At 53.6% G+C, this 19,986-nt stretch overlaps 2 protein-coding genes across 11 annotated transcripts; both read right to left on the minus strand.

The window, feature by feature from the left end:
* Positions 1-327: 327 nt before the first annotated feature.
* Positions 328-14,921, minus strand: EEF1G (eukaryotic translation elongation factor 1 gamma). 8 transcript variants are annotated; one of them, XM_077172463.1, is made up of 11 exons: positions 14,787-14,921; positions 13,641-13,799; positions 12,319-12,382; positions 10,473-10,615; positions 8,596-8,739; positions 7,360-7,489; positions 6,305-6,474; positions 5,249-5,301; positions 4,738-4,910; positions 3,117-3,241; positions 328-806 (listed from the first exon to the last, which is right to left on the minus strand). In XM_077172463.1, the coding sequence occupies exons 1-11, from the start codon at positions 14,799-14,801 to the stop codon at positions 648-650; spliced, it is 1,335 nt and encodes a 444-aa protein (XP_077028578.1). In that variant the 5' UTR covers positions 14,802-14,921; the 3' UTR covers positions 328-647. The 8 variants fall into 8 exon arrangements, with proteins under 8 accessions (XP_077028578.1, XP_077028579.1, XP_077028581.1 ...); XM_077172464.1 differs by lacking the exon at positions 5,249-5,301 and adding an exon at positions 5,394-5,446; XM_077172466.1 differs by lacking the exon at positions 5,249-5,301 and adding an exon at positions 5,531-5,583.
* A 114-nt stretch (positions 14,922-15,035) lies between these two features.
* Positions 15,036-19,542, minus strand: POLR2G (RNA polymerase II subunit G). 3 transcript variants are annotated; one of them, XM_077172476.1, is made up of 9 exons: positions 19,278-19,499; positions 19,012-19,121; positions 18,372-18,427; positions 18,103-18,206; positions 17,350-17,400; positions 16,771-16,836; positions 16,030-16,101; positions 15,357-15,390; positions 15,036-15,189 (listed from the first exon to the last, which is right to left on the minus strand). In XM_077172476.1, exons 1-9 carry the CDS (start codon positions 19,287-19,289, stop codon positions 15,176-15,178), a joined length of 519 nt encoding a protein of 172 aa, XP_077028591.1. In that variant the 5' UTR covers positions 19,290-19,499; the 3' UTR covers positions 15,036-15,175. The 3 variants fall into 3 exon arrangements, with proteins under 3 accessions (XP_077028591.1, XP_077028590.1, XP_077028592.1); XM_077172475.1 differs by lacking the exon at positions 18,372-18,427 and having other exon boundaries at positions 18,103-18,262; positions 19,278-19,436; XM_077172477.1 differs by lacking the exons at positions 17,350-17,400; positions 18,372-18,427 and having other exon boundaries at positions 18,103-18,262; positions 19,278-19,542.
* Positions 19,543-19,986: the final 444 nt, after the last annotated feature.

Genomic DNA, 19,986 nt, shown 5'->3' on the forward strand with positions numbered 1-19,986 from the left:
CCTGAAATCCTCCCCACCAAAAAAACCCCAAATCCACTCAAAAAAATCCCCCCAAATCCTCCCCCCAGAAAACCCCAAAATCCCCCAAATCCTCCCCAAAAAATCCCCCCAAAAAACCCCAAATCCACTCAAAAAATCCCCCCAAGTCCTCCCCCAGAAAGCACCAAAACCCCCCAAATCCTCCCCAAAAAATCCCCAAATAAAACCCACACCCCCCCAAAAAAACCCAGAAAACCTCAAACCCCCCAGAAATCCCAAAATCCCCCAAAAATCCCCCCCAAAAAACCCAAATTCCCCCAAAAAACCCCAAACCACTCCAAAATCTCGTCCTGTCCCAAACTCTTTATTGGATGGAAAAGCAAAAACTCCCAGAGGGCCCCAAAATCCCGGAATTTCAGCCCAAAAAACTCCCGGAATTTCAGCCCAAAAATCCTGGGATTCGAGCCCAAAATCCCAGGATTTCAACCCAAATTTTATGTAAAGATCTTCCCCCCGCCTGAAGGGCTCCGAAACCTTTAATTTCCGACGGGAACAAATGGAATTTTTGCCTGAAATCGCCGGGATTTTGGCCCAAAATGCGGGGATTTCCTTTGCGGGTTCCGCCCCGGGAGGTTTTTGCCCGAAATCGCGAGGTTTTGCCCCGTTTTTCACTTGAAGATCTTGCCCTGGTTGAAGGGTTTGCCCACGTGGCTGAAGTCGCCCTCCCACAGGAAATACTCGGCCACCAGCGCCCGGCACTCGGCGCTGCCGGGGTCCAGCTTGCGCCAGGTGTAGGACTCGTAATCCACCTGCCAGTCCGGGCACAGCTGCGAAAATGGGGAGGAAAACAGAGAAATTGGGAGTTTGTTACAAAAAAATGGAAATTGTCAGCGAAAACCGCAAAAAAATCCGGGATTTCTAGTGAAAACGGCACGGAAATTGGATATTCCTGGGGGATTTGGGGTGTAGGACTCGTGATCCACCTGCCAGTCCGGGCACAGCTGGGAAAATGGGGAGGAAAACAGAGAAATTGGGAGTTTGTTAAAAAAAAAATGGAAATTGTCAGTGAAAACTGCAAAAAAATCGGATATTCCTAGAGAAAACGGCACCGAAATTGGATATTTTCAGTGATTTTTGTGGGGGTTTTCAGGTGTAGGACTCGTGATCCACCTGCCAGTCTGGGCACAGCTGGGAATTGGGGTGAAAAACAGAGAAATTGGGAGTTAGTGACAAAAAAAAATGAAATTATCAGTGAAAACTGCAAAAAAATCGGATATTCCTAGAGAAAACGGCACCGAAATTCGATATTTTCAGCGATTTTTGGGGTGGTTTTTGGGGTGTAGGACTCGTAATCCACCTGCCAGTCCGGGCACAGCTGGGAATTGGGGTGAAAACAGAGAAATTGGGAGTTAGTGACAAAAAAATGAAATTATCAGTGAAAACTGGAAAAAAATTGGATATTCCTAGAGAAAACGGCACTAAAATCAGATATTTGCAGTGATTTTTGTGGGGGTTTTCAGGTGTAGGACTCGTGATCCACCTGCCAGTCCGGGCACAGCTGGGAATTGGGGAGGAAAACAGAGAAATTGGGAGTTTGTTACAAAAAAAATGGAAATTATCAGTGAAAACTGCAAAAAAATCGGATATTCCTAGAGAAAACGGCACCGAAATTCGATATTTTCAGCGATTTTTGGGGTGGTTTTTGGGGTGTAGGACTCGTGATCCACCTGCCAGTCCGGGCACAGCTGGGAATTGGGGAGGAAAACAGAGAAATTGGGAGTTTGTTAGAAAAAACAGAGAATTTTCTGCAAAAAACTGCATGGATTTGCTGGGATTTTTTTGGGTCGAATTTAGGGATTTTTGGGTTTTTTGGGTTTTCTCACCGTGAAGGCAGCTCCTGCCCCCTCATCACCCAGACCCTGGGTTTGGGGCTATTTTGGGCTATTTTGGGCTATTTCAGTGGGGATTTTTGGGTTTTTCTCCCCGTAAACGCCTCCCCATGGATTTTTTGAGATTTTTTTGGGTTGAATTTTGGGAATTTTGGGTTTTTTGGGTTTTTCTCACTGCGAAGGCAGCTCCTGCCCCCTCATCACCCAGACCCTGGGTTTTGGGGCTATTTTGGGCTATTTCAGTGGGGATTTTTGGATTTTTCTCCCCATAAACCCCGTCCCGTGAATTTTTTGAGATTTTTTTGGGTTGAATTTTGGGTTTTTTGGTATTTCCTCACCGTGAAGGCAGCTCCTGCCCCCTCATCACCCAGACCTTGGATTTTGGGGCTATTTTGGGGCTATTTCAGTGGGGATTTTTTGGTTTTTCTCCCTGTAAACCCCATCCCATGGATTTTTGGAGATTTTTTTGGGTTGAATTTAGGGATTTTTGGGTATTTTCTCACCGTGAAGGCCAGCTCCTGCCCCCTCATCACCCAGACCCTGGGTTTTGGGGCTATTTTGGGGTTATTTTGGGCCATTTCAGTGGGGATTTTTGGATTTTTCTCCCCATAAACCCCGTCTCGTGAATATTTTGAGATTTTTTTTGGGTTGAATTTAGGGATTTTTGGGTTTTTTGGGTATTTCCTCACTGTGAAGGCAGCTCCTGCCCCCTCCTCACCCAGACCCTGGATTTTGGGATATTTTGGGCTATTTTGGGCCATTTCAGTGGGGATTTTTGGGGTTTTCTCACTCTAAACTCCACCCCACTGATTTTTGAGGGATTTTTTTGGGGTGAATTTAGGGTTTTTTGGTATTTTCTCACCGTGAAGGCAGCTCCTGCCCCCTCCTCACCCAGACCCTGGATTTTGGGCTATTTTGGGGCTATTTTGGGCTATTTCAGTGGGGATTTTTGGGGTTTCTCCCCATAAACGCCATCCCTGTGGATTTTTTTGGGTTGAATTTAGGGATTTTTGGGATTTTCTCACCGTGAAGGCAGCTCCTGCCCCCTCATCACCCAGACCTTGGATTTTGGGGCTATTTTGGGCTATTTCAGTGGGGATTTTTGGATTTTCTCCCTGTAAACCCCACCCCACTGATTTTTGGAGATTTTTTTGGGTTGAATTTAGGGATTTTTGGGATTTTCTCCCTGTAAACACCTCCCCATGTAATTTTTTGGGTTGAATTTTGGGTTTTTTGGTATTTTCTCACCGTGAAGGCCAGCTCCTGCCCCCTCATCACCCAGACCCCCGAGATGCTGCTGTCGTGGTCCTTGCCAAAGAGCACCACGGAGGCGAAGGCGTTCTTGCGCAGCTTGTCCAGGCGCTGGAACATCCCTGGCACGGGGGAAAAAATGGGGGAAATAATGGGGAAAACGGGAAAAATACGAGGGAAAACGGGGAAAAAATGGGGAAAACGGGAAAAATCCGAGGGAAAACGGGGAAAAAATGGGGAAAATGGGAAAAATCCGAGGGAAAACGGGAAAAATCCGAGGGAAAACGGGGAAATAATGGGGAAAATGGGAAAAATCCAAGGGAAAACGGGGAAAAAATGGGGAAAAACGGGAACAGTCAGAGGGAAAACAGCAAAAAATGGGGAAAAATTCGGGAAAAAAATTTGGGAAAAATTCGGGAAAAATGAGGAAAAATTCGGGACAAATCAGAGGAAAAACGGGAAAAAACTGGCAAGAATGGGAAAAACGGGAACAGGCCAAGGAAAAATGGGAAAAAATGGGGGAAAATGGGAAAAAATTCGGGAAAAATGGGGAAAATGGGGAAAAACGGGAAAATGGGAAAAACGGGAAAAATCAGAGGAAAAACAGGAAAAAATGGGGAAAAAAATTCGGGGAAAATGGGGAAAAAAGGTAAATATGGGAAAAGAACGAGAAAAATGGGGGAAAATGGGAAAAACGTGGGAAAAGGGGTAAAAATAGGAAAAAAAAAGGAAAAGAGAGAAAAAAGGGAAAGGGGAATGGAAAATTGAGAGAAAACAGAGGAAAAGAGGGGAAAAATGGGAGAGAGAAAAGGAAAGGGAGGGGAAAAAGGGCAGGGAGGAAGAGGAGGGTGAGGAGGGTGAGGAAGGTCTGGCTCAGCTCCTTGGGGTGGGAAGGGACAAGGACGTGGATACAGACAGGGATGGATGGGGATGAGGATGAGGATGATGATGAAGATGAAGATGATGATGATGATGATGAGGAAGGCCCACCTGTGATGAGGCTGCAGCTCATGAAGGTCTCAGGGTGGGACAGGGCAGGGATGGGAAGGGCAGGGATGGACGGGGATGGGGATGAGGATGAAGGATGGGGATGAAGATGAGGATGGTGATGATGACAATGAGGATGAGGAAGGCCCACCTGTGATGAGGTTGCAGCTCATGAAGGTCTGGCTCAGCTCCTCGGGGTGGGACAGGACAGGGATGGGGAGGGCAGGGATGGACAGGGATGGATGAGGATGGGGATGAAGATGAGGATGAAGATGAAGATGATGATGATGAGGGTGAGGAAGGCCCACCTGTGATGAGGTTGCAGCTCATGAAGGTCTGGCTCAGCTCCTCGGGGTGGGACAGGGCAGGGATGGGAAGGGCAGGGATGGACGGGGATGGGGATGGGGATGAAGATGAAGATGAGGATGAAGATGAAGATGATGATGACAATGAGGGTGATGAAGGCCCACCTGTGATGAGGTTGCAGCTCATGAAGGTCTGGCTCAGCTCCTCGGGGTGGGACAGGGATGGATGGGGATGGGGATGGGGATGAGGGTGAAGGATGAAGATGAGGATGAAGATGAGGATGAAGATGAAGATGAGGATGATGATGATGATGAGGAAGGCCCACCTGTGATGAGGTTGCAGCTCATGAAGGTCTGGCTCAGCTCCTCGGGGTACCGGTACTGGCAGTACCACAGGGACCAACCCTCGGGGTCAAAGTGCTCCCAGAAGTGCGGCAGGGCCACGCTCAGCGTGTCCTCGTTGGAGTATTTGCGCTTGAACTCGTCCAGGACAAACGGACTGCGGACAGACAGAGGGACCCAGGGTGACCCCTGACCCTGCAGGGTGACCCCTGACCCCTCACAGTGACCCCTGACCCCTCACAGTGACCCTGACCCCCGTGGTGTCCCCGTGTCCCCACGCTCAGCGTGTCCTCGTTGGAGTATTTGCGCTTGAACTCGTCCAGGACAAACGGACTGCGGACAGACAGAGGGACCCAGAGTGACCCCTGACCCTGCAGGGTGACCCCCAGGTGTGTCCCAGGTGTCCCCAGGTGTGTCCCTAACCCCCCCAGGTGTCCCCAGGTATCCCCAGGTGTGTCCCAGCTGTCCCCAGGTGTGTCCCAGGTGTGTCCCCACCTCTTGGGCAGGTGTGCAAAGGGGTCCTTGGCTTTGGGTTCTGCTGCCAGGACCTGCTCGCACTCGTCCAGGTGTGTCCAGGTGTCCCCAGGTGTGTCCCCAGGTGTGTCCCCAATCCCCCCAGGTGTATCTCAGGTGTCCCCACCTTTTGGGCAGGTGTGCAAAGGGGTCCTTGGCTTTAGGCTCAGCTGCCAGGACCTGCTCGCACTCGTCCAGGTGTGTCCAGGTGTGTCCCTAACCCCCCCAGGTGTGTCCCCAGGTGTGTCCCAGGTGTGTCCCCACCTCTTGGGCAGGTGTGCAAAGGGGTCCTTGGCTTTGGGCTCAGCTGCCAGGACCTGCTCGCACTCGTCCAGGTGTGTCCCAGGTGTCCCCAGGTGTGTCCCAGGTGTGTCCCAGGTGTGTCCCCAGTCCCCCCAGGTGTCCCCAGGTGTGTCCCTAACCCCCCCAGGTGTGTCCCAGGTGTGTCCCTAATCCCCCCAGGTGTGTCCCCAGGTGTCCCCAGGTGTGTCCCCACCTCTTGGGCAGGTGTGCAAAGGGGTCCTTGGCTTTGGGTTCCGCTGCCAGGACCTGCTCGCACTCGTCCAGGTGTGTCCCAGGTGTATCTCAGGTGTCCCAGGTGTGTCCCTAACCCCCTCAGGTGTGTCCCTAACCCCCCCAGGTGTGTCCCCAGGTGTGTCCCCACCTCTTGGGCAGGTGTGCAAAGGGGTCCTTGGCTTTGGGCTCAGCTGCCAGGACCTGCTCGCACTCGTCCAGGTGTATCTCAGGTATCCCTAACCCCCTCAGGTGTGTCCCAGGTGTCCCCAGGTGTCCCCAGGTGTATCTCAGGTGTGTCCCCACCTTTTGGGCAGGTGTGCAAAGGGGTCCTTGGCCTTGGGCTCGGCTGCCAGGACCTGCTCGCACTCGTCCAGGTGTGTCCCAGGTGTATCTCAGGTATCCCTAACCCCCCCAGGTGTGTCCCAGGTGTCCCCAGGTGTCCCCAGGTGTGTCCCAGGTGTGTCCCCACCTTTTGGGCAGGTGTGCAAAGGGGTCCTTGGCCTTGGGCTCGGCTGCCAGGACCTGCTCGCACTCGTCCAGCTCCTCCTCGGGCTGCGGCCGCTTCTCCTCCTTCCTGGGGGGCTTCTCCTTCCTGGGGGGCTCCTTCTCCCCCTTCTCCCCCTTCTCCCCCTTCCTGGGGGGCTCCTTCTCCCCCTTCTCCTTCCGGGCCTGGCTCTCCGCAAACTTCTTGGCTTTTGCACACAAAAAAATCGCGTTATTTTGGGGATTTTTTAGGTAAAAAAGTGCTCAAAAATTCGCATTTTTTACATGATAAAATCAGATTATTTTGGGGGTTTTTTAGGCAAAAAAGTGCTCAAAAATTCGCATTTTTTACATGATAAAATCAGATTATTTTGGGGTTTTTTTAGGTAAAAAAATGCTCAAATATTCGCATTTTTTACAGAATAAAATCAGATTATTTGGGGGTTTTTTTAGGTAAAAAAATGCACAAAAATTCGCATTTTTTACATGATAAAATCAGATTATTTTGGGGTTTTTTAGGTAAAAAATGCCTAAAAGTTCACATTTTTTACCTTAGAAAACGCCTTTTAAACTCTCCTAAAATTTGCATTTTCTGCTCCTTTTTTAGCTCAAAAAACAAAGGGTCCCCACGAGTCGCCAAGTGCCCCCCAGGTGTGTGCCCAGGTGTGTTAAACCCCCCCAGGTGTGCCCAGGTGTGCCCCAGATGTGCCCAGGTGCCCCAGGTGTGCCCAGGTGTGCCCAGGTGTGTCCCCACCATCGAACTGGGCCATCCTCTGGCACAGCTGCCCCCCCCCAGGTGTATCCCAGCCCCCCAGGTGTGCCCCAGGTGTGCCCAGATGTGCCCCAGATGTGCCCAGGTGTGCCCCCACCATCGAACTGGGCCATCCTCTGGCACAGCTGCACCTCCCCCAGGTGTATCCCAGCCCCCCAGGTGTGCCCAGGTGTGTTACACCCCCCAGGTGTGCCCAGGTGTGCCCAGGTGTGCCCAGGTGTGTCCCCACCATCGAACTGGGCCATCCTCTGGCACAGCTGCCCCCCCCCCAGGTGTGTTAAACCCCCAGATGTGCCCAGGTGTGCCCCAGGTGTGCCCCCACCATCGAACTGGGCCATCCTCTGGCACAGCTGCACCTCCCCCAGCACGGCCTTGAACTGGGGCTGGTTCAGGCAGGTGAGGAACCAGCGCGTGACGTTGCCAAAGGGGCCCCGGAACGCAGGGTCCAGCACCTGGGGAGAGAAAAACGCCCTGAGTGCACCTGGGAGACACCTGGGAGACACCCCAAAAACACCTGAGAGACACCCCAAAAACAGCCTGAATACACCCCAAAAACAGCCTGAGAGACACCCTGAATACACCCCAAAAACACCCTGAGTGCACCTGGGAGACACCCCAAAAACACCCTGAGTGCACCTGGGATACACCCCCAAAACACCCTAAATACACCCTGAATGCACCCCAAAAACGCCCTGAGTGCACCTGGGAGACACCTGGGAGACACCCCAAAAACACCCTAAATACACCCCAAAAACAGCCTGAGATACACCCCAAATACACCCTGAGAACACCTGGGAGACACCTGGGAGACACCCCAAATACACCCTAAATACACCCCAAAAACACCTGAGAGACACCCCAAAAACGCCCTGAGTGCACCTGGGAGACACCTGAGAGACACCCCAAAAACACCTGAGAGACACCCCAAAAACACCCTAAATACACCTGGGATACACCTGAGATACACCCCAAATACATCCTAAATACACCCCAAAAACAGCCTGAGTACACCCCAAAAACACCCTAAGGACACCTGGGAGACACCTGGGATACACCCTAAATACACCCTGAGTACACCTGGATACACCTGGGATCCCCAAAATCACCTGCAGGACACCCCTAAACCCCTCTGGGGTTCCAAAAAACCTCCCTGGCACTCCTAGAATGCCCCAAAACTGACCCCAAACTGACCCCAAATTCCCCCAAACTGACCCAAACTGACCCCAAATCCCCCAAAATGACCCAAAATCCCCCAAAACCCCCAAACTGACCCCAAATCCCCCAAAATGCCCCGAAATCCCCCCAAAGTGACCCCAAATCCCCCAAACTGACCCCAAATCCCCCAAAATGCCCCCAAATCCCCCCAAAGTGACCCCAAATCCCTGTGGTACCTGTTTGTAGAGCCAGAACAGGGCGCAGACCAGGCTGATGTCGGCCAGGCTCACCCTCTGGGAACCCCCCTAAACTGACCCCAAATCCCCTGAAATCCCCCCAAATCCCCCCAAATCCCCATGATTTACCCAAAATCCCCCAGATTTCCCCCAAATCCCCTTGGTACCTGTTTGTAGAGCCAGAGCAGGGCGCAGACCAGGCTGATGTCGGCCAGGCTCACCCTCTCCCCCACCAGGAAGGTTCTGGTTCTCAGGTGCCCGTCCAGGACCCCCAGCACCTTGCGCACCTCCTCCTTGGCCAGCTCCGTGGCCTGGGGGGGAACCCCGAAATTGGGGATGGGGAACCCCGGAAATGGGGAGGGGGACCCCAAAATTGGGGATGGGGGAGCCCAAAAATGGGGAGAGGAACCCCGAAATTGGGATGGGGGAGCCCAAAAACAGGGAATGGACCCCGAAATTGGGATGGGGAACCCCGGAAATGGGGAGGGGGACCCCGAAATTGGGATGGGGGACCCCGAAATTGGGATGGGGGACCCCGAAATTGGGATGGGGGAGCCCAAAAATGGGGAGAGGAACCCCGAAATTGGGGAAAGGAACCCCGAAATTGGGATGGGGGAGACCGAAATGGGGATGGGGGACCCAAAATTGGGATGGGGGAACCCAAAAATGGGGAGAGGAACCCCGAAATTGGGATGGGGGAGCCCAAAATGGGGAGGGGGACCCCGAAATTGGGATGGGGGAGCCCAAAAACAGGGAATGGACCCCGAAATTGGGATGGGGGAGCCCAAAATGGGGAGGGGGAGCCTGAAATTGGGGATGGGGAACCCGAAATGGGGATGGGGGAGCCCAAAACCAGAGAGGGGACCCCGAAATTGGGATGGGGGACCCCGAAAATGGGATGCGGAACCCGAAATTGGGATGGGGGAGCCCAAAATGGGGATGGGGGAACCGAAATTGGGGAGAGGGACCCCAAAATTGGGGACAGGGACCCCGAAAATGGGATGGGGAACCCCAAAATGGGATGGGGGACCCCAAAAACAGAGAGGGGACCCCGAAATTGGGATGGGGGACCCGGAAATGGGGAGAGGAACCCCGAAAATGGGAATGGAGCCCAAAAATGGGATGGGGGACACCGAAATTGGGATGGGGAACCCCAAATTTGGGAATGGGCACCAAAACTGGAGAGGGGAACCTAAAATTGGGATGGGGGACCCCAAAAATGGGGAGAGGAACCCCCAAAACCAGGGAATGGACCCCAAAATTGGGATGGGGAACCCCACATTTGGGAATGGGCACCAAAATTGGGATGGGGGACCGAGAATCAGGATGGGGAATCCGAAATTGGGGAATGGACCCCAAAACTGGGGAGGGGAACCCCAAACCCACCCCTGACCCTCCCAAATCCCCTCGTATCCCCCCCCCAGGGCCCCCCAAAAAACCCCAAAATCCCCCCAGACCTGTTTGTTGTAGTGCAGGATGCCCAGCGTGGGGAACACTCAAAAAATCCCCTCAAAAAATAACTTAAAAAATCAAGAAAAATTGCAAAAATTCCCCAAAAAATCCTCGAAAAAATCCCAAAAATTCCCAAAAAATTCCCGAAAAATTCCTCAAAAATTTCCCAAAAAATCCCCCCAAAATTCCCAAAAAATCCCAAAAAATTCCCAAAAAGCCCCAAAATCTCCCCAGACCTGTTTGTTGTAGTGCAGGATGCCCAGCGTGGGGAACACCCAAAAAATCCCCTCAAAAAATAACTCAAAAAATTGAGAAAAACTGCGAAAATTCCCAAAAAATCCCAAAAAATCCCCGAAAAATTCCCAAAAAATTCCCAGAAAATTCCCCAAATCCCCGGATGTCCCCAGACCTGTTTGTTGTAGTGCAGGATGCCCAGTGTGGGAACACTCAAAATCCACTCAAAAAATAATTTAAAAAATCAAGAAAAATTGCAAAAATTCCCCAAAAAATCCCAGAAAAATCCCCAAAAAAATCCCAAAAATTCCCAAAAAATTCCCAGAAATCCCCCAAAAATCCCCAAATCCCCCCAGACCTGTTTGTTGTAGTGCAGGATGCCCAGCGTGGGGAACACCCAGGTGCTGGCCGGGGGCACCACGTCGCTGTCGGCGAAGTTCACCCACTGCAGCACGGCGGCCGCGGCCTCGGGGGTGCTGCCCCGCAGCTCCTCCGTGCTCACTGCGGGGAAAGGGTTAATTAATTAGCGGGGGGGTCATTAATTAGGGCAGGGACTCGTTAGGGGCCAGGAGGAATCGTTAATGAGCCAAGGGAAATCGTTAACCTGGAACAGAGTGAATGAAGCTGGTGCTGCCCAGCAGCTCCTCTGGGTGGGAAAGGGTTAATTAATCAATCAGCAGGGTCGTTAATTACCCAGCATAGGCGTTAATGAGCCACGAGGGTCGCTAATTAGCCAGGGGCTCGTTAATTAGCCAGGGGCTCGTTAATGAGGCGAGACACACATTAAGGGTAAAGGAACTCGTTAAGGGTCGAGGCGCGATCAAAGGTGTGAATTCACTGAGAAATAAAAAGGGTTAATTAATTAATTAATTAATTAACAGGCAGGGTAATTAATGAGCCAGGGGGGCGTTAATTAGGGGAGGGACTCATTAAGGACAGGAGGAGTCATTAATGAGCAAAGGGGGGATGATCATTAATGAGCTGTCCCTGATTGGTGCTGAGCTGCAGCGCGGGCAGGGAAGGGTTAATCAATGGCGCCAATCAGGGCAGCGCTAATTAGGGCCCAATTAGGGTAATTAATGACCTGATGGGCGGCACTAATTAGTGCCCAATCAGGGTAATTAATGACCCACCATAGTAGGCGATGGGCAGCACTAATTAGGGCCCAATCAGGGTAATTAATGACCCGATGGGCAGCACTAATTAGGGCCCAATCAGGGTAATTAATGACCCACCATAGTAGGCGATGGGCAGCACTAATTAGGGCCCAATCAGGGTAATTAATGACCCGATGGGCGGCGCTAATTAGGCCCCAATTAGGGTAATTAATGACCCGATGGGCAGCACTAATTAGGCCCCAATTAGGGTAATAATTAATGACCCACCATAGTAGGCAATAGGCAGCACTAATTAGGGCCCAATTAGGGTAATTAATGACCCGATGGGCAGCACTAATTAGGCCCCAATTAGGGTAATAATTAATGACCCACCATAGTAGGCAATGGGCAGCACTAATTAGGCCCCAATTAGGGTAATTAATGACCCGATGGGCGGCACTAATTAGTGCCCAATTAGGGTAATAATTAATGACCCACCATAATAGGCGATGGGCAGCGCTAATTAGTGCCCAATTAAGGTAATAATTAATGACCCACCATAGTAGGCAATGGGCAGCACTAATTAGGACCCAATCAGGGTAATTAATGACCCGATGGGCAGCACTAATTAGGCCCCAATTAAGGTAATAATTAATGACCCACCATAGTAGGCAATGGGCAGCGCTAATTAGGCCCCAATTAGGCTAATTAATGACCCGATGGGCAGCACTAATTAGGCCCCAATTAGGCTAATTAATGACCCACCATAGTAGGCGATGGGCAGCACTAATTAGTGCCCAATTAGGGTAATAATTAATGACCCACCATAGTAGGCGATGGGCAGCACTAATTAGTGCCCAATTAGGGTAATAATTAATGACCCACCATAGTAGGCGATGGGCAGCACTAATTAGGCCCCAATTAAGGTAATAATTAATGACCCACCATAGTAGGCGATGGGCGGCACTAATTAGGCCCCAATTAGGCTAATTAATGACCCACCATAGTAGGCAATGGGCAGCGCTAATTAGGCCCCAATTAGGGTAATTAATGACCCGATGGGCAGCACTAATTAGGGCCCAATTAGGGTAATAATTAATGACCCACCATAGTAGGCAATGGCGTTGCTCTCAAAGACGCAGAATCCGTCGTCCCCTTCGAAGGCCGGGACCTGCAGGGGAGATTTGGGGTAAAAACCCAAAAAACCCCAAAAAATGAAACCCCAAAAAAGCCCAAAACTTCAAATTCCCCCGTCAAAAATCGCAAATTACCCAAAAGCTTTGAATTCTCACCTCAAAAATCCCAAATTCCCGGCTGAAACTTCCCCAAAAACCTCAAATTTTCACCTAAAAAATTCCCAAATCTCCACCTCAAAACTCCCCAAAAAACCTCAAATTCTCACCTAAAACATCCCCAAAACTTTAAATTCTCACCTCTAAAACTTTAAATTCCCTCAAAATTCTCAAATCCCCACCTTGGAAATCCCAAATCCCCCGAAAACTCCAAATTCCCTCCCAAAAACCTCAAATTCTCACCTAAAAAAACCCCAAATTTTAAATTCCCACCCCAAAAATCCCAAATCCCCTGACAAACCCAAACACCCCAACCCCAAAAACCTCAAGTTCCCTCCCCAAACCCCAAATTCCCCAAAGCCCAAATTCTGTGAAAGCCAAACTTCCCAAATTCTGATTTTTGGGGTTTTTATTTTGATTTTTTGGGTGGTTTTGGTCACGATTTCCTTCCCCATCTGAACCTTCTGGAGGAACTGTGGGGTCCCAAACCCCAAACCCCAACTTTTGGGTCATTTTTGGGGTTTTTTACCTTTCCCAGGGGGAATTTCTTGAGGAACTGCAGGGTCTGAACCTCCAATATCCCAAATTCTGTGGGACCCCAAACCCCAAATCCCTCAAACGTTAAACCCCAAATCCAAACCCCAAACCCCCTAAACCCCAGGCCCTCCAAACCCCAAACCCCAATTTTTGGGTTATTTTGGGGTTTTTTACCTTTCTCAGGGGGAACTTCTTGAGGAACTGCAGGGACTGAACCTCCAACATCCCAAATTCTGTGGAGCCCCAAACCCCCCAAACTCCAGACCCTCCAAACCCCAATTTCGGGGTGATTTTTGGGGTTTTTTACCTTTCCCAGGGGGAATTTCTTGAGGAACTGCAGGGTCCTAACCTCCAATACCCCAAACCCCTAAACCCCAAACCCCAAACCCCCCAAACCCCGACCCCCAAGCCCCAATTTCGGGGTAATTTTTGGGGTCTTTTACCTTTCCCAGGGAAAATTTGGGATACTGGAGGTACAGGGTCTGAACCTCCAACATCCCAAATTCTGTGGAACCCCAAACCCCCTAAACCCCAAACCCCAAACCCCCCAAACCCCGACCCTCCAACCCCCAATTTCGGGGTGATTTTGGGGTTTTTTACCTTTCCCAGGGGGAATTTCTTGAGGAACTGGGGGCTGCGGTTGGTGTGGCCGAAGCTGAAGTGCGGCGGCGTGGAGAGCACGCGGAGCCGGGCGCCCGAGTACTGGGCAGCGATCAGGGCCTTGAAGGCTCTCCAGTTCTCGGGGTACGTGTACAGGGTCTGCCAAAGGGACCCCAAATGTCACCGCGGTGGCCCCAAAATGGCCCCAAAATCTGGGACACCGCGGTGGCCCAGGGCGTCCCTGAGTGAGGACCGAAAATTGGGGCCAGGGTGATCGGGGTGTGAAACCCCCCCGGGTTTTGGGGTACGGGATGTTCAGAGGTTCCCCAAAGTGTCCTCTGAGTGTTCCCAAAATGTCCTTAAAGCATCTCCAAAGTCTGACCAGAGTGTCCCCAAAATGTCCCTAAAATGTCACCGAAGTGTCCCCAAGGTTTGGGACACCGGGAGGGCACAAGGGGTCCTGAATTGGGGAGCTAAAGTTGGACCCGCAGTGATCGCGGTCTCAAACTGCGACAGATTATGGGGTACGGAATCTCCTGAGGGTCCCCAAAAGTGTCCCTAAAGTGTCCCCAAAGTGTCCCCAAAATCTGGGACACGGGAGCGGCCCAGGGGGTCCCGAACTGGGGACTCGAAGCTGCGGCTGGGGTGTGAAATTCCCCCAGATTTCGGGGTACAGGATGCCCAGAGAGTCCCTAAAGTGTCCCCAAAATTTGGGACACTGGGGTGACACTGAGGGTCCCGATGTGAGGGGGCACAGGGGGATGAGGGCCCGGAACCCCCCGGATTTTGGGGTACCCGGGCAGGATTTGGGAAGAAATTGGGGCAGGGGGTCCCCAAAGTGTCCCCAAGGGTGTCCCCGAAGTGTCCCCAAGGGTGTCCCCGAAGTGTCCCCAAGGGTGACACCCCCCCCCCCACCCGCACCTCATGAGGGGACACCCCAAGCCCCCCCCGGGCCCGGCTCCCCTCAGGGCCGCGCCCCCCCCGCTCCCTTCCCGCCGCCATCCGCGCCCCCCGCAGCATCCCCGCGGCTCCGGAGCGGCCGGGCCTCATCCCCGCCGTCCCGCGGCTCTGCCGGTGGCGGAGGGGAGGCTGCGGGACGGCGGGGGAACGAGGATGGCGGCGGATGGCGGCGGCGGCCGCACTCACCCCGGACACCGCCATCTTGGAGAGCGCGCAGAGAAGGCCGGGCCGCGGCCGCAAAGCGCGGAAGGGGCGCGGGGGGACAGCGCGACAGCGGCGCGCGCCGACGCAAAGCGCGGTTGCCGTGGAAACGGGGGGTGCGCTTAAAGGGGCGATGCCGCCTTAAAGCGGCGATGACGCGGTGGGGCCCGCTCCGAGGTAAAGACCCCTCCCCAAATTCCCGGACCTCCCCAAAAGAAGAGAAAAAGGCGGAAAAAGGGTGAAAAAACCTTTAATTTGGAATGTGGAGGGGAAAGGCGGAGCCCCCCCAGCTCTGGGGGTGGCCCTGCCACCAGAACCCCCCCAAAATTTGGGGGGGGCACGAATTGGGGAGGGGTCGCGGCTGCTGCTGGGGTTCAGCTGACGAGGCCTGGGGGGAGAAGGGAAAGGGGTGAGGGACCCCAAATTCCCCTGCCCCACATTCCCCTGGGGGTGCCCCCAGCCCCAAAATCCCCCCGGGACCCCCCAAAATCCCCCCGGGATCCCCAAAATCCCCCCGGGACCCCCAAAAATCCCCTCGGGACCCCCAGAACTCACCCAGGTAATCATCCATCAAGGAGCCGATGGCAAACTGGGGGAAGGAGGGAAGAATTTCAGGATTTCCCCCAAATTTTGGGATTTCCCCCCAGATTTTAGGATTTCCCTCCAAATTCTGGGATTTCCCTCCACTTTTTTGCAATTTCCTCTGAAATCCCGAAATTTCCTCCCCAAGGCCCAGAATTTGCTCCCTAAATTTTGTGATTTCCTCCTCAATTTTGGGAATTTCCCCCAGTTTTGGGAATTTCCCCTCTAAACCCCAAAATTCCCCCCAGTTTTAAGATTTCCCCCCCCCAAATTTTGGTATTTATTCCCAGATTTTTGGGATTTCCCCCCCCAGGACCCCCCCTAAACCCCAGAATTCCCCCCAATTTTAGGATTTCTCTCCCATTTTAGGGATTTCCCCCCAAACCCCACAATTCCCCCCAGATTTTCCGGATTTCCCCCCCAGATCCCAAAATTTCCTCCCCCAATTTCAGTATTTTCCCCCAATTTGGGATTTCCCTCCCAAATCCTGGGATATTCCCCCCCAGATTTCGGGATTTTCCCCCCCCAGATTTTGGGTATTTTTTGGGTATTTTTTGGGGTTTTTTTTTCCCCAGATTTTCAGGATTTCCCCCCCCTCAATTTTGGGATTTTTCCCCCCAATTTTGGGGTCCCCCCCCTCACTGACGATGTCGTTCTTGTCCACCCGGGTCCCCACGATCTTCAGCCGGATCTCATCGTCCTGCTGGATCACGATGTCCTGGGGGGACACACGGACATTGGGGACCCCCCTGAGCCCCCTGGGAGCCCCCAAACCCCCCCCAAACCCCTCAGGGTCCCCCCAAACCCCTCAGGACCCCCCCAAACCCCTCAGGACCCCCCCAATCCCCTCAGGGTCCCCCCAAGCCCCTCAGGGTCCCCCCAAACCCCTCAGGACCCTCCTGGATCACGATGTCCTGGGGGGGACACACGGACACACGGACATTGGGGACCCCCTGGGACTTCCCCCAGGACCACCCTGACCCGTCAGACCCTCCCAAAACCCCCCAGAATCCCCCTAGGACCCCCCCAAAATCACCCAAGACCCCCCCAGAACCTTCAGGACCCCCCCAAAATCACCCAAGACCCCCCAGAACTCCTCTGGGAGCCCCCAAGACCCCTCCAGACCCCCCCAAAACGCCCCCAAGACCCTCCCAGGACCACTCAAAACCCCCCAGAACCCCCCCAGAACCCCCTGGGACCCTCCCCAAAACCCCCAAGACCCCTTTAGACCCACCCAGGACCACTCAAAACCCCCCAGAACCCCCCCAAAACCCCCTGGGACCCTCCCCAAAGCCCCTTTAGACCCACCCAGGACCCTCAAGATCCTCCCAGGACCCCCCCAAATCCCCCAAACCCCCCCAGGACCCTCCCCAGGCCCCCCCCTCACCTCGTCCACGGTTTTGTAGCAGGGGGGGTTGGAGTTGGGGTCGAATTCCATCTCGGAGGGGATGGACTGGGGGGGATGGGGGGGTCAGGGGGCTCCGGGGGGGCCCAGGGGGTCCCCAGAGGGGTCCGGGGGCAGATTCGGGAAATTCGGGGTTCCCAAAGGGGTTTTGGGGCAGATTTGGGAAATTCGAGTTCCCCAAAGGGTTTTGGGGGCAGATTTGGGAGATTTGGGGACCCCAAAGGGGTTTTGGGGGCAGATTTGGGAGATTTGGAGACCCCAAAGGGGTTTTGGGGGCAGATTTGGGGACCCTCAGGGAAATGAGGGGGGGGTGTTTGGGGTCCCCTCCCCCCCCCCAGTGACATTTTTGGGGTGTCCCCGCCCCCTTTTTGGGCAGCCCCTCCCCTTTTTGGGCAGCCCCTCCCCCTTTGTGGTGTCCCCGCCCCCTTTTTGGGGGTTCCCCCCCCCCCCCCCTCTTTTGCGTGGCCTCTCCCTGGTTTTGGGTCCCCCCTCCCCCTTTTTTGTTCCCCCTCCCCTTTTTGTGCGTCCCCGCCCCCTTTTTTGTGTCCCCGCCCCCCTCACGTGGCGGGAGATGAAGCAGGACATGGGCCCGATCTCGGTGAACAGCCCGACCTGGGGAAACGGGGGGAAAAGGGAGAAAAATGGGGGAAAATGGGATAAAAATGGGGGAAAATGGGTCAGAAATGGGGCAAAAAGGGACATAAATGGGAGAAATGGGGAAAAATGGGAAAAGAGGGATAGAAATGGATGAGAAAGGCACAGAAGTGGGAAAAGAGAGTAAAAATGGGGAAAAAGGGACAGAAATGGGAAAAAAGGGACAGAAAGGGGTAAAAGGGACAGAAATGGGGGAGAAATGGGGTAAAAATGGGGGAAAAGGAACAGAAACAGGAAAAAGGGAAATAAATAGGAAAAAATGGGGTAAAAGGGACAGAAATGGGGGAGAAATGGGGTAAAAATGGGGGAGAAATGGGGTAAAAATGGGGTAAAAGGGACAGAAATGGGAAAAAAGGATAGAAATGGGAAAAATGGGACAGAAATGGGAAAAATGGGACAGAAATTGGAAAAAATGGGGTAAAAGGGACAGAAATGGGAAAAAGGGGTACAAAAACAGGAAAAGAGGGACAGAAATGGGAAAAATGGGACAGAAATGGGAAAAAAAGGATAAAAACAGGAAAAAAGGGACAGAAATGGTAAAAATGGGACCAAAAAGGGGCCCCTGGCCCCTCCCAGGTGGTTCCAAACTGTCCCCGTGTCCCCGCAGGTGACCCCAAACCCCCCCGGTGTGACCTCAGGTGACCCCAGGTGACCCCTGACCTTGTTGACCTGGGTGACCACGGCGTCCACGACCTCGCCCTTGAAGGGCCGGAACACGATGGCCTTGTACCGGACGGGGTACAGGACAAAGCCACGGCCAGGCTGGATCACCCCGGCCCCGATGTTATCGATGGTGGTGACGGCAATGACAAACCCATACCTGAAATAAAGGATTTGGGGTTTTATTGGGGTTTATTGGGGTTTTATTGGGGTTTTATTGGGGTTTTATTGGGGTTTTATTGGGGTTTTATTGGGGTTTATTGGGGTTCGGATCACCCCGGCCCCGATGTTATCGATGGTGGTCACTGCTATAACGAACCCGTACCTGAAACGGAATTATTGGGGTTTTATTGGGGTTTTATTGGGGTTTTATTGGGGTTTGGGTCACCCCGGCCCCGATGTTGTCGATGGTGGTGACGGCAATGACAAACCCGTACCTGAAATAGGATTTATATTAAATTTATTGGGATTTATAAAGGATTTATGGGGGTTTTATTGGGGTTTATTGGGGTTTATTTGAGTTTATTTGGATTAGTTCGGGTTTATTGGGATTTATTGCAATTTACTGGGATTTGCTTGGGGTTCATTGGGGTTTATTGAGGTTCATTGGGGTTTATTGGGATTTATATTAAATTTATTGGGGTTTATTGGGGTTTATTGGGGCACTGGGGTGACCCAGAGGCATCTCAGCAGAATTTGGGGGATTTTAGGGTGGATTTGGGGGTTCCCGGGTTTTTTGGGGGCCGTTTTTGGGGATTTTTGGGATTCCCGGAATACCGGGAGTTCCCCGGGTGATTCCGGGGGTGTCCTAGGGAGGGATTTTGGGTTTTCCGCGGTTGTTTTTGGGATTTTCGTGCCGTTCCGGTTCCCCCCGGTTCCCTCCCGGTTCCCCCCGGTCCCCGCGCTCACTTCCCGGTGCAGGTCCCCTCCACCTCGGTGAAGAGTTTCTGTTTGACGGTGTTGAGCAGGTTGGGCCCGAAGTAGCGGGGGTGCAGGAGGATCTCGTGCTCCAGGGAGATCTGGGGGCACCGGGAGGCACCGGAAGTTACCGGGAGGCACCGGAAGTTACCGGGAGCGCTCCGGGAGGGCCCCCAAGGGCGGGAACACCCCCGGGACCCCCCCCGGTGTGACACGTGACCTCCCGGTGCCGCACGTGACCCCCCGGTGCCACTCACGTGGTAAAACATCCTCGGGCCGCCGCCGCTTCCGCCAACGCTTCCGCTTCCGCCGGAAGTGACGCGTCTCGCCAGCGAGCGCGTTGCTGATTGGTGGCCAAGTCGCAAAGCCCCGCCCACCAAGCTGAGAGCGGCGCTCAGGGAAGGGGCGGGGCTACGCCCCGAGAGAGGGCGGTGATTGGTCGGCTATGAGGGATGGGCGGGGACAGGCGGGTGATTGACAGCGCGGGGACGAGGCGGGCCCCGGGAGCCCCAGAGACCTCCAGGGACCCCCGGGACCTCCCGGACATCCTCGGGACCTCCCGGACAGCCCCAGACCCTCCCAAAGACCCCCCAAAACACCCGGGGACCCTCTCGAGACCCCCCAAAACCCTCAAGGACCTTCCGGACACCCCCAGTTCCTCCTGAGACCCCCCAAAACCCCCTCAGGACACCCTTAGGGACCTCCCAGCCCCTCCTGAGACCCCCAAAACATCCCAGGATCCTCCCAAGACAGCCCTGAGACGCCCCCAAACCCCCTCCAGGATCTCTGGGACACCCCCAGACCCTCCTGAGCCCCCAAACCTTTCCCAAAACCCCCTCCCAACCCATCCAGCCACCCCCAAGGACCCACCAGACCGTTCTGAGACCCCCCAAAACATCCCAGGACCATCTCAATCCATCCAGGCACCCCCAAGGACCTCCCAGACCCTCCCGAGACCACCAAAAC

The sequence above is a fragment of the Agelaius phoeniceus genome, chromosome 38 (genome assembly GCF_051311805.1).
Source record: "Agelaius phoeniceus isolate bAgePho1 chromosome 38, bAgePho1.hap1, whole genome shotgun sequence".
Taxonomy (NCBI): domain Eukaryota; kingdom Metazoa; phylum Chordata; class Aves; order Passeriformes; family Icteridae; genus Agelaius; species Agelaius phoeniceus.

Coding starts and splice junctions, on each gene's coding strand:
- EEF1G (XM_077172463.1), bottom strand. Junction 6,475..7,359: donor GAGGATGGCCCAGTTCGATG/GTGGGGGCACAC, acceptor TGTGTGCAAAAG/CCAAGAAGTTTGCGGAGAGC. Junction 807..3,116: donor GGCAGGAGCTGGCCTTCACG/GTGAGAAAATAC, acceptor CCATTTTCGCAG/CTGTGCCCGGACTGGCAGGT.
- POLR2G (XM_077172476.1), bottom strand. Junction 18,428..19,011: donor GAGGGGACCTGCACCGGGAA/GTGAGCGCGGGG, acceptor ATTCCGTTTCAG/GTACGGGTTCGTTATAGCAG. Junction 15,391..16,029: donor GGGTGGACAAGAACGACATC/GTCAGTGAGGGG, acceptor TCCTTCCCCCAG/TTTGCCATCGGCTCCTTGAT.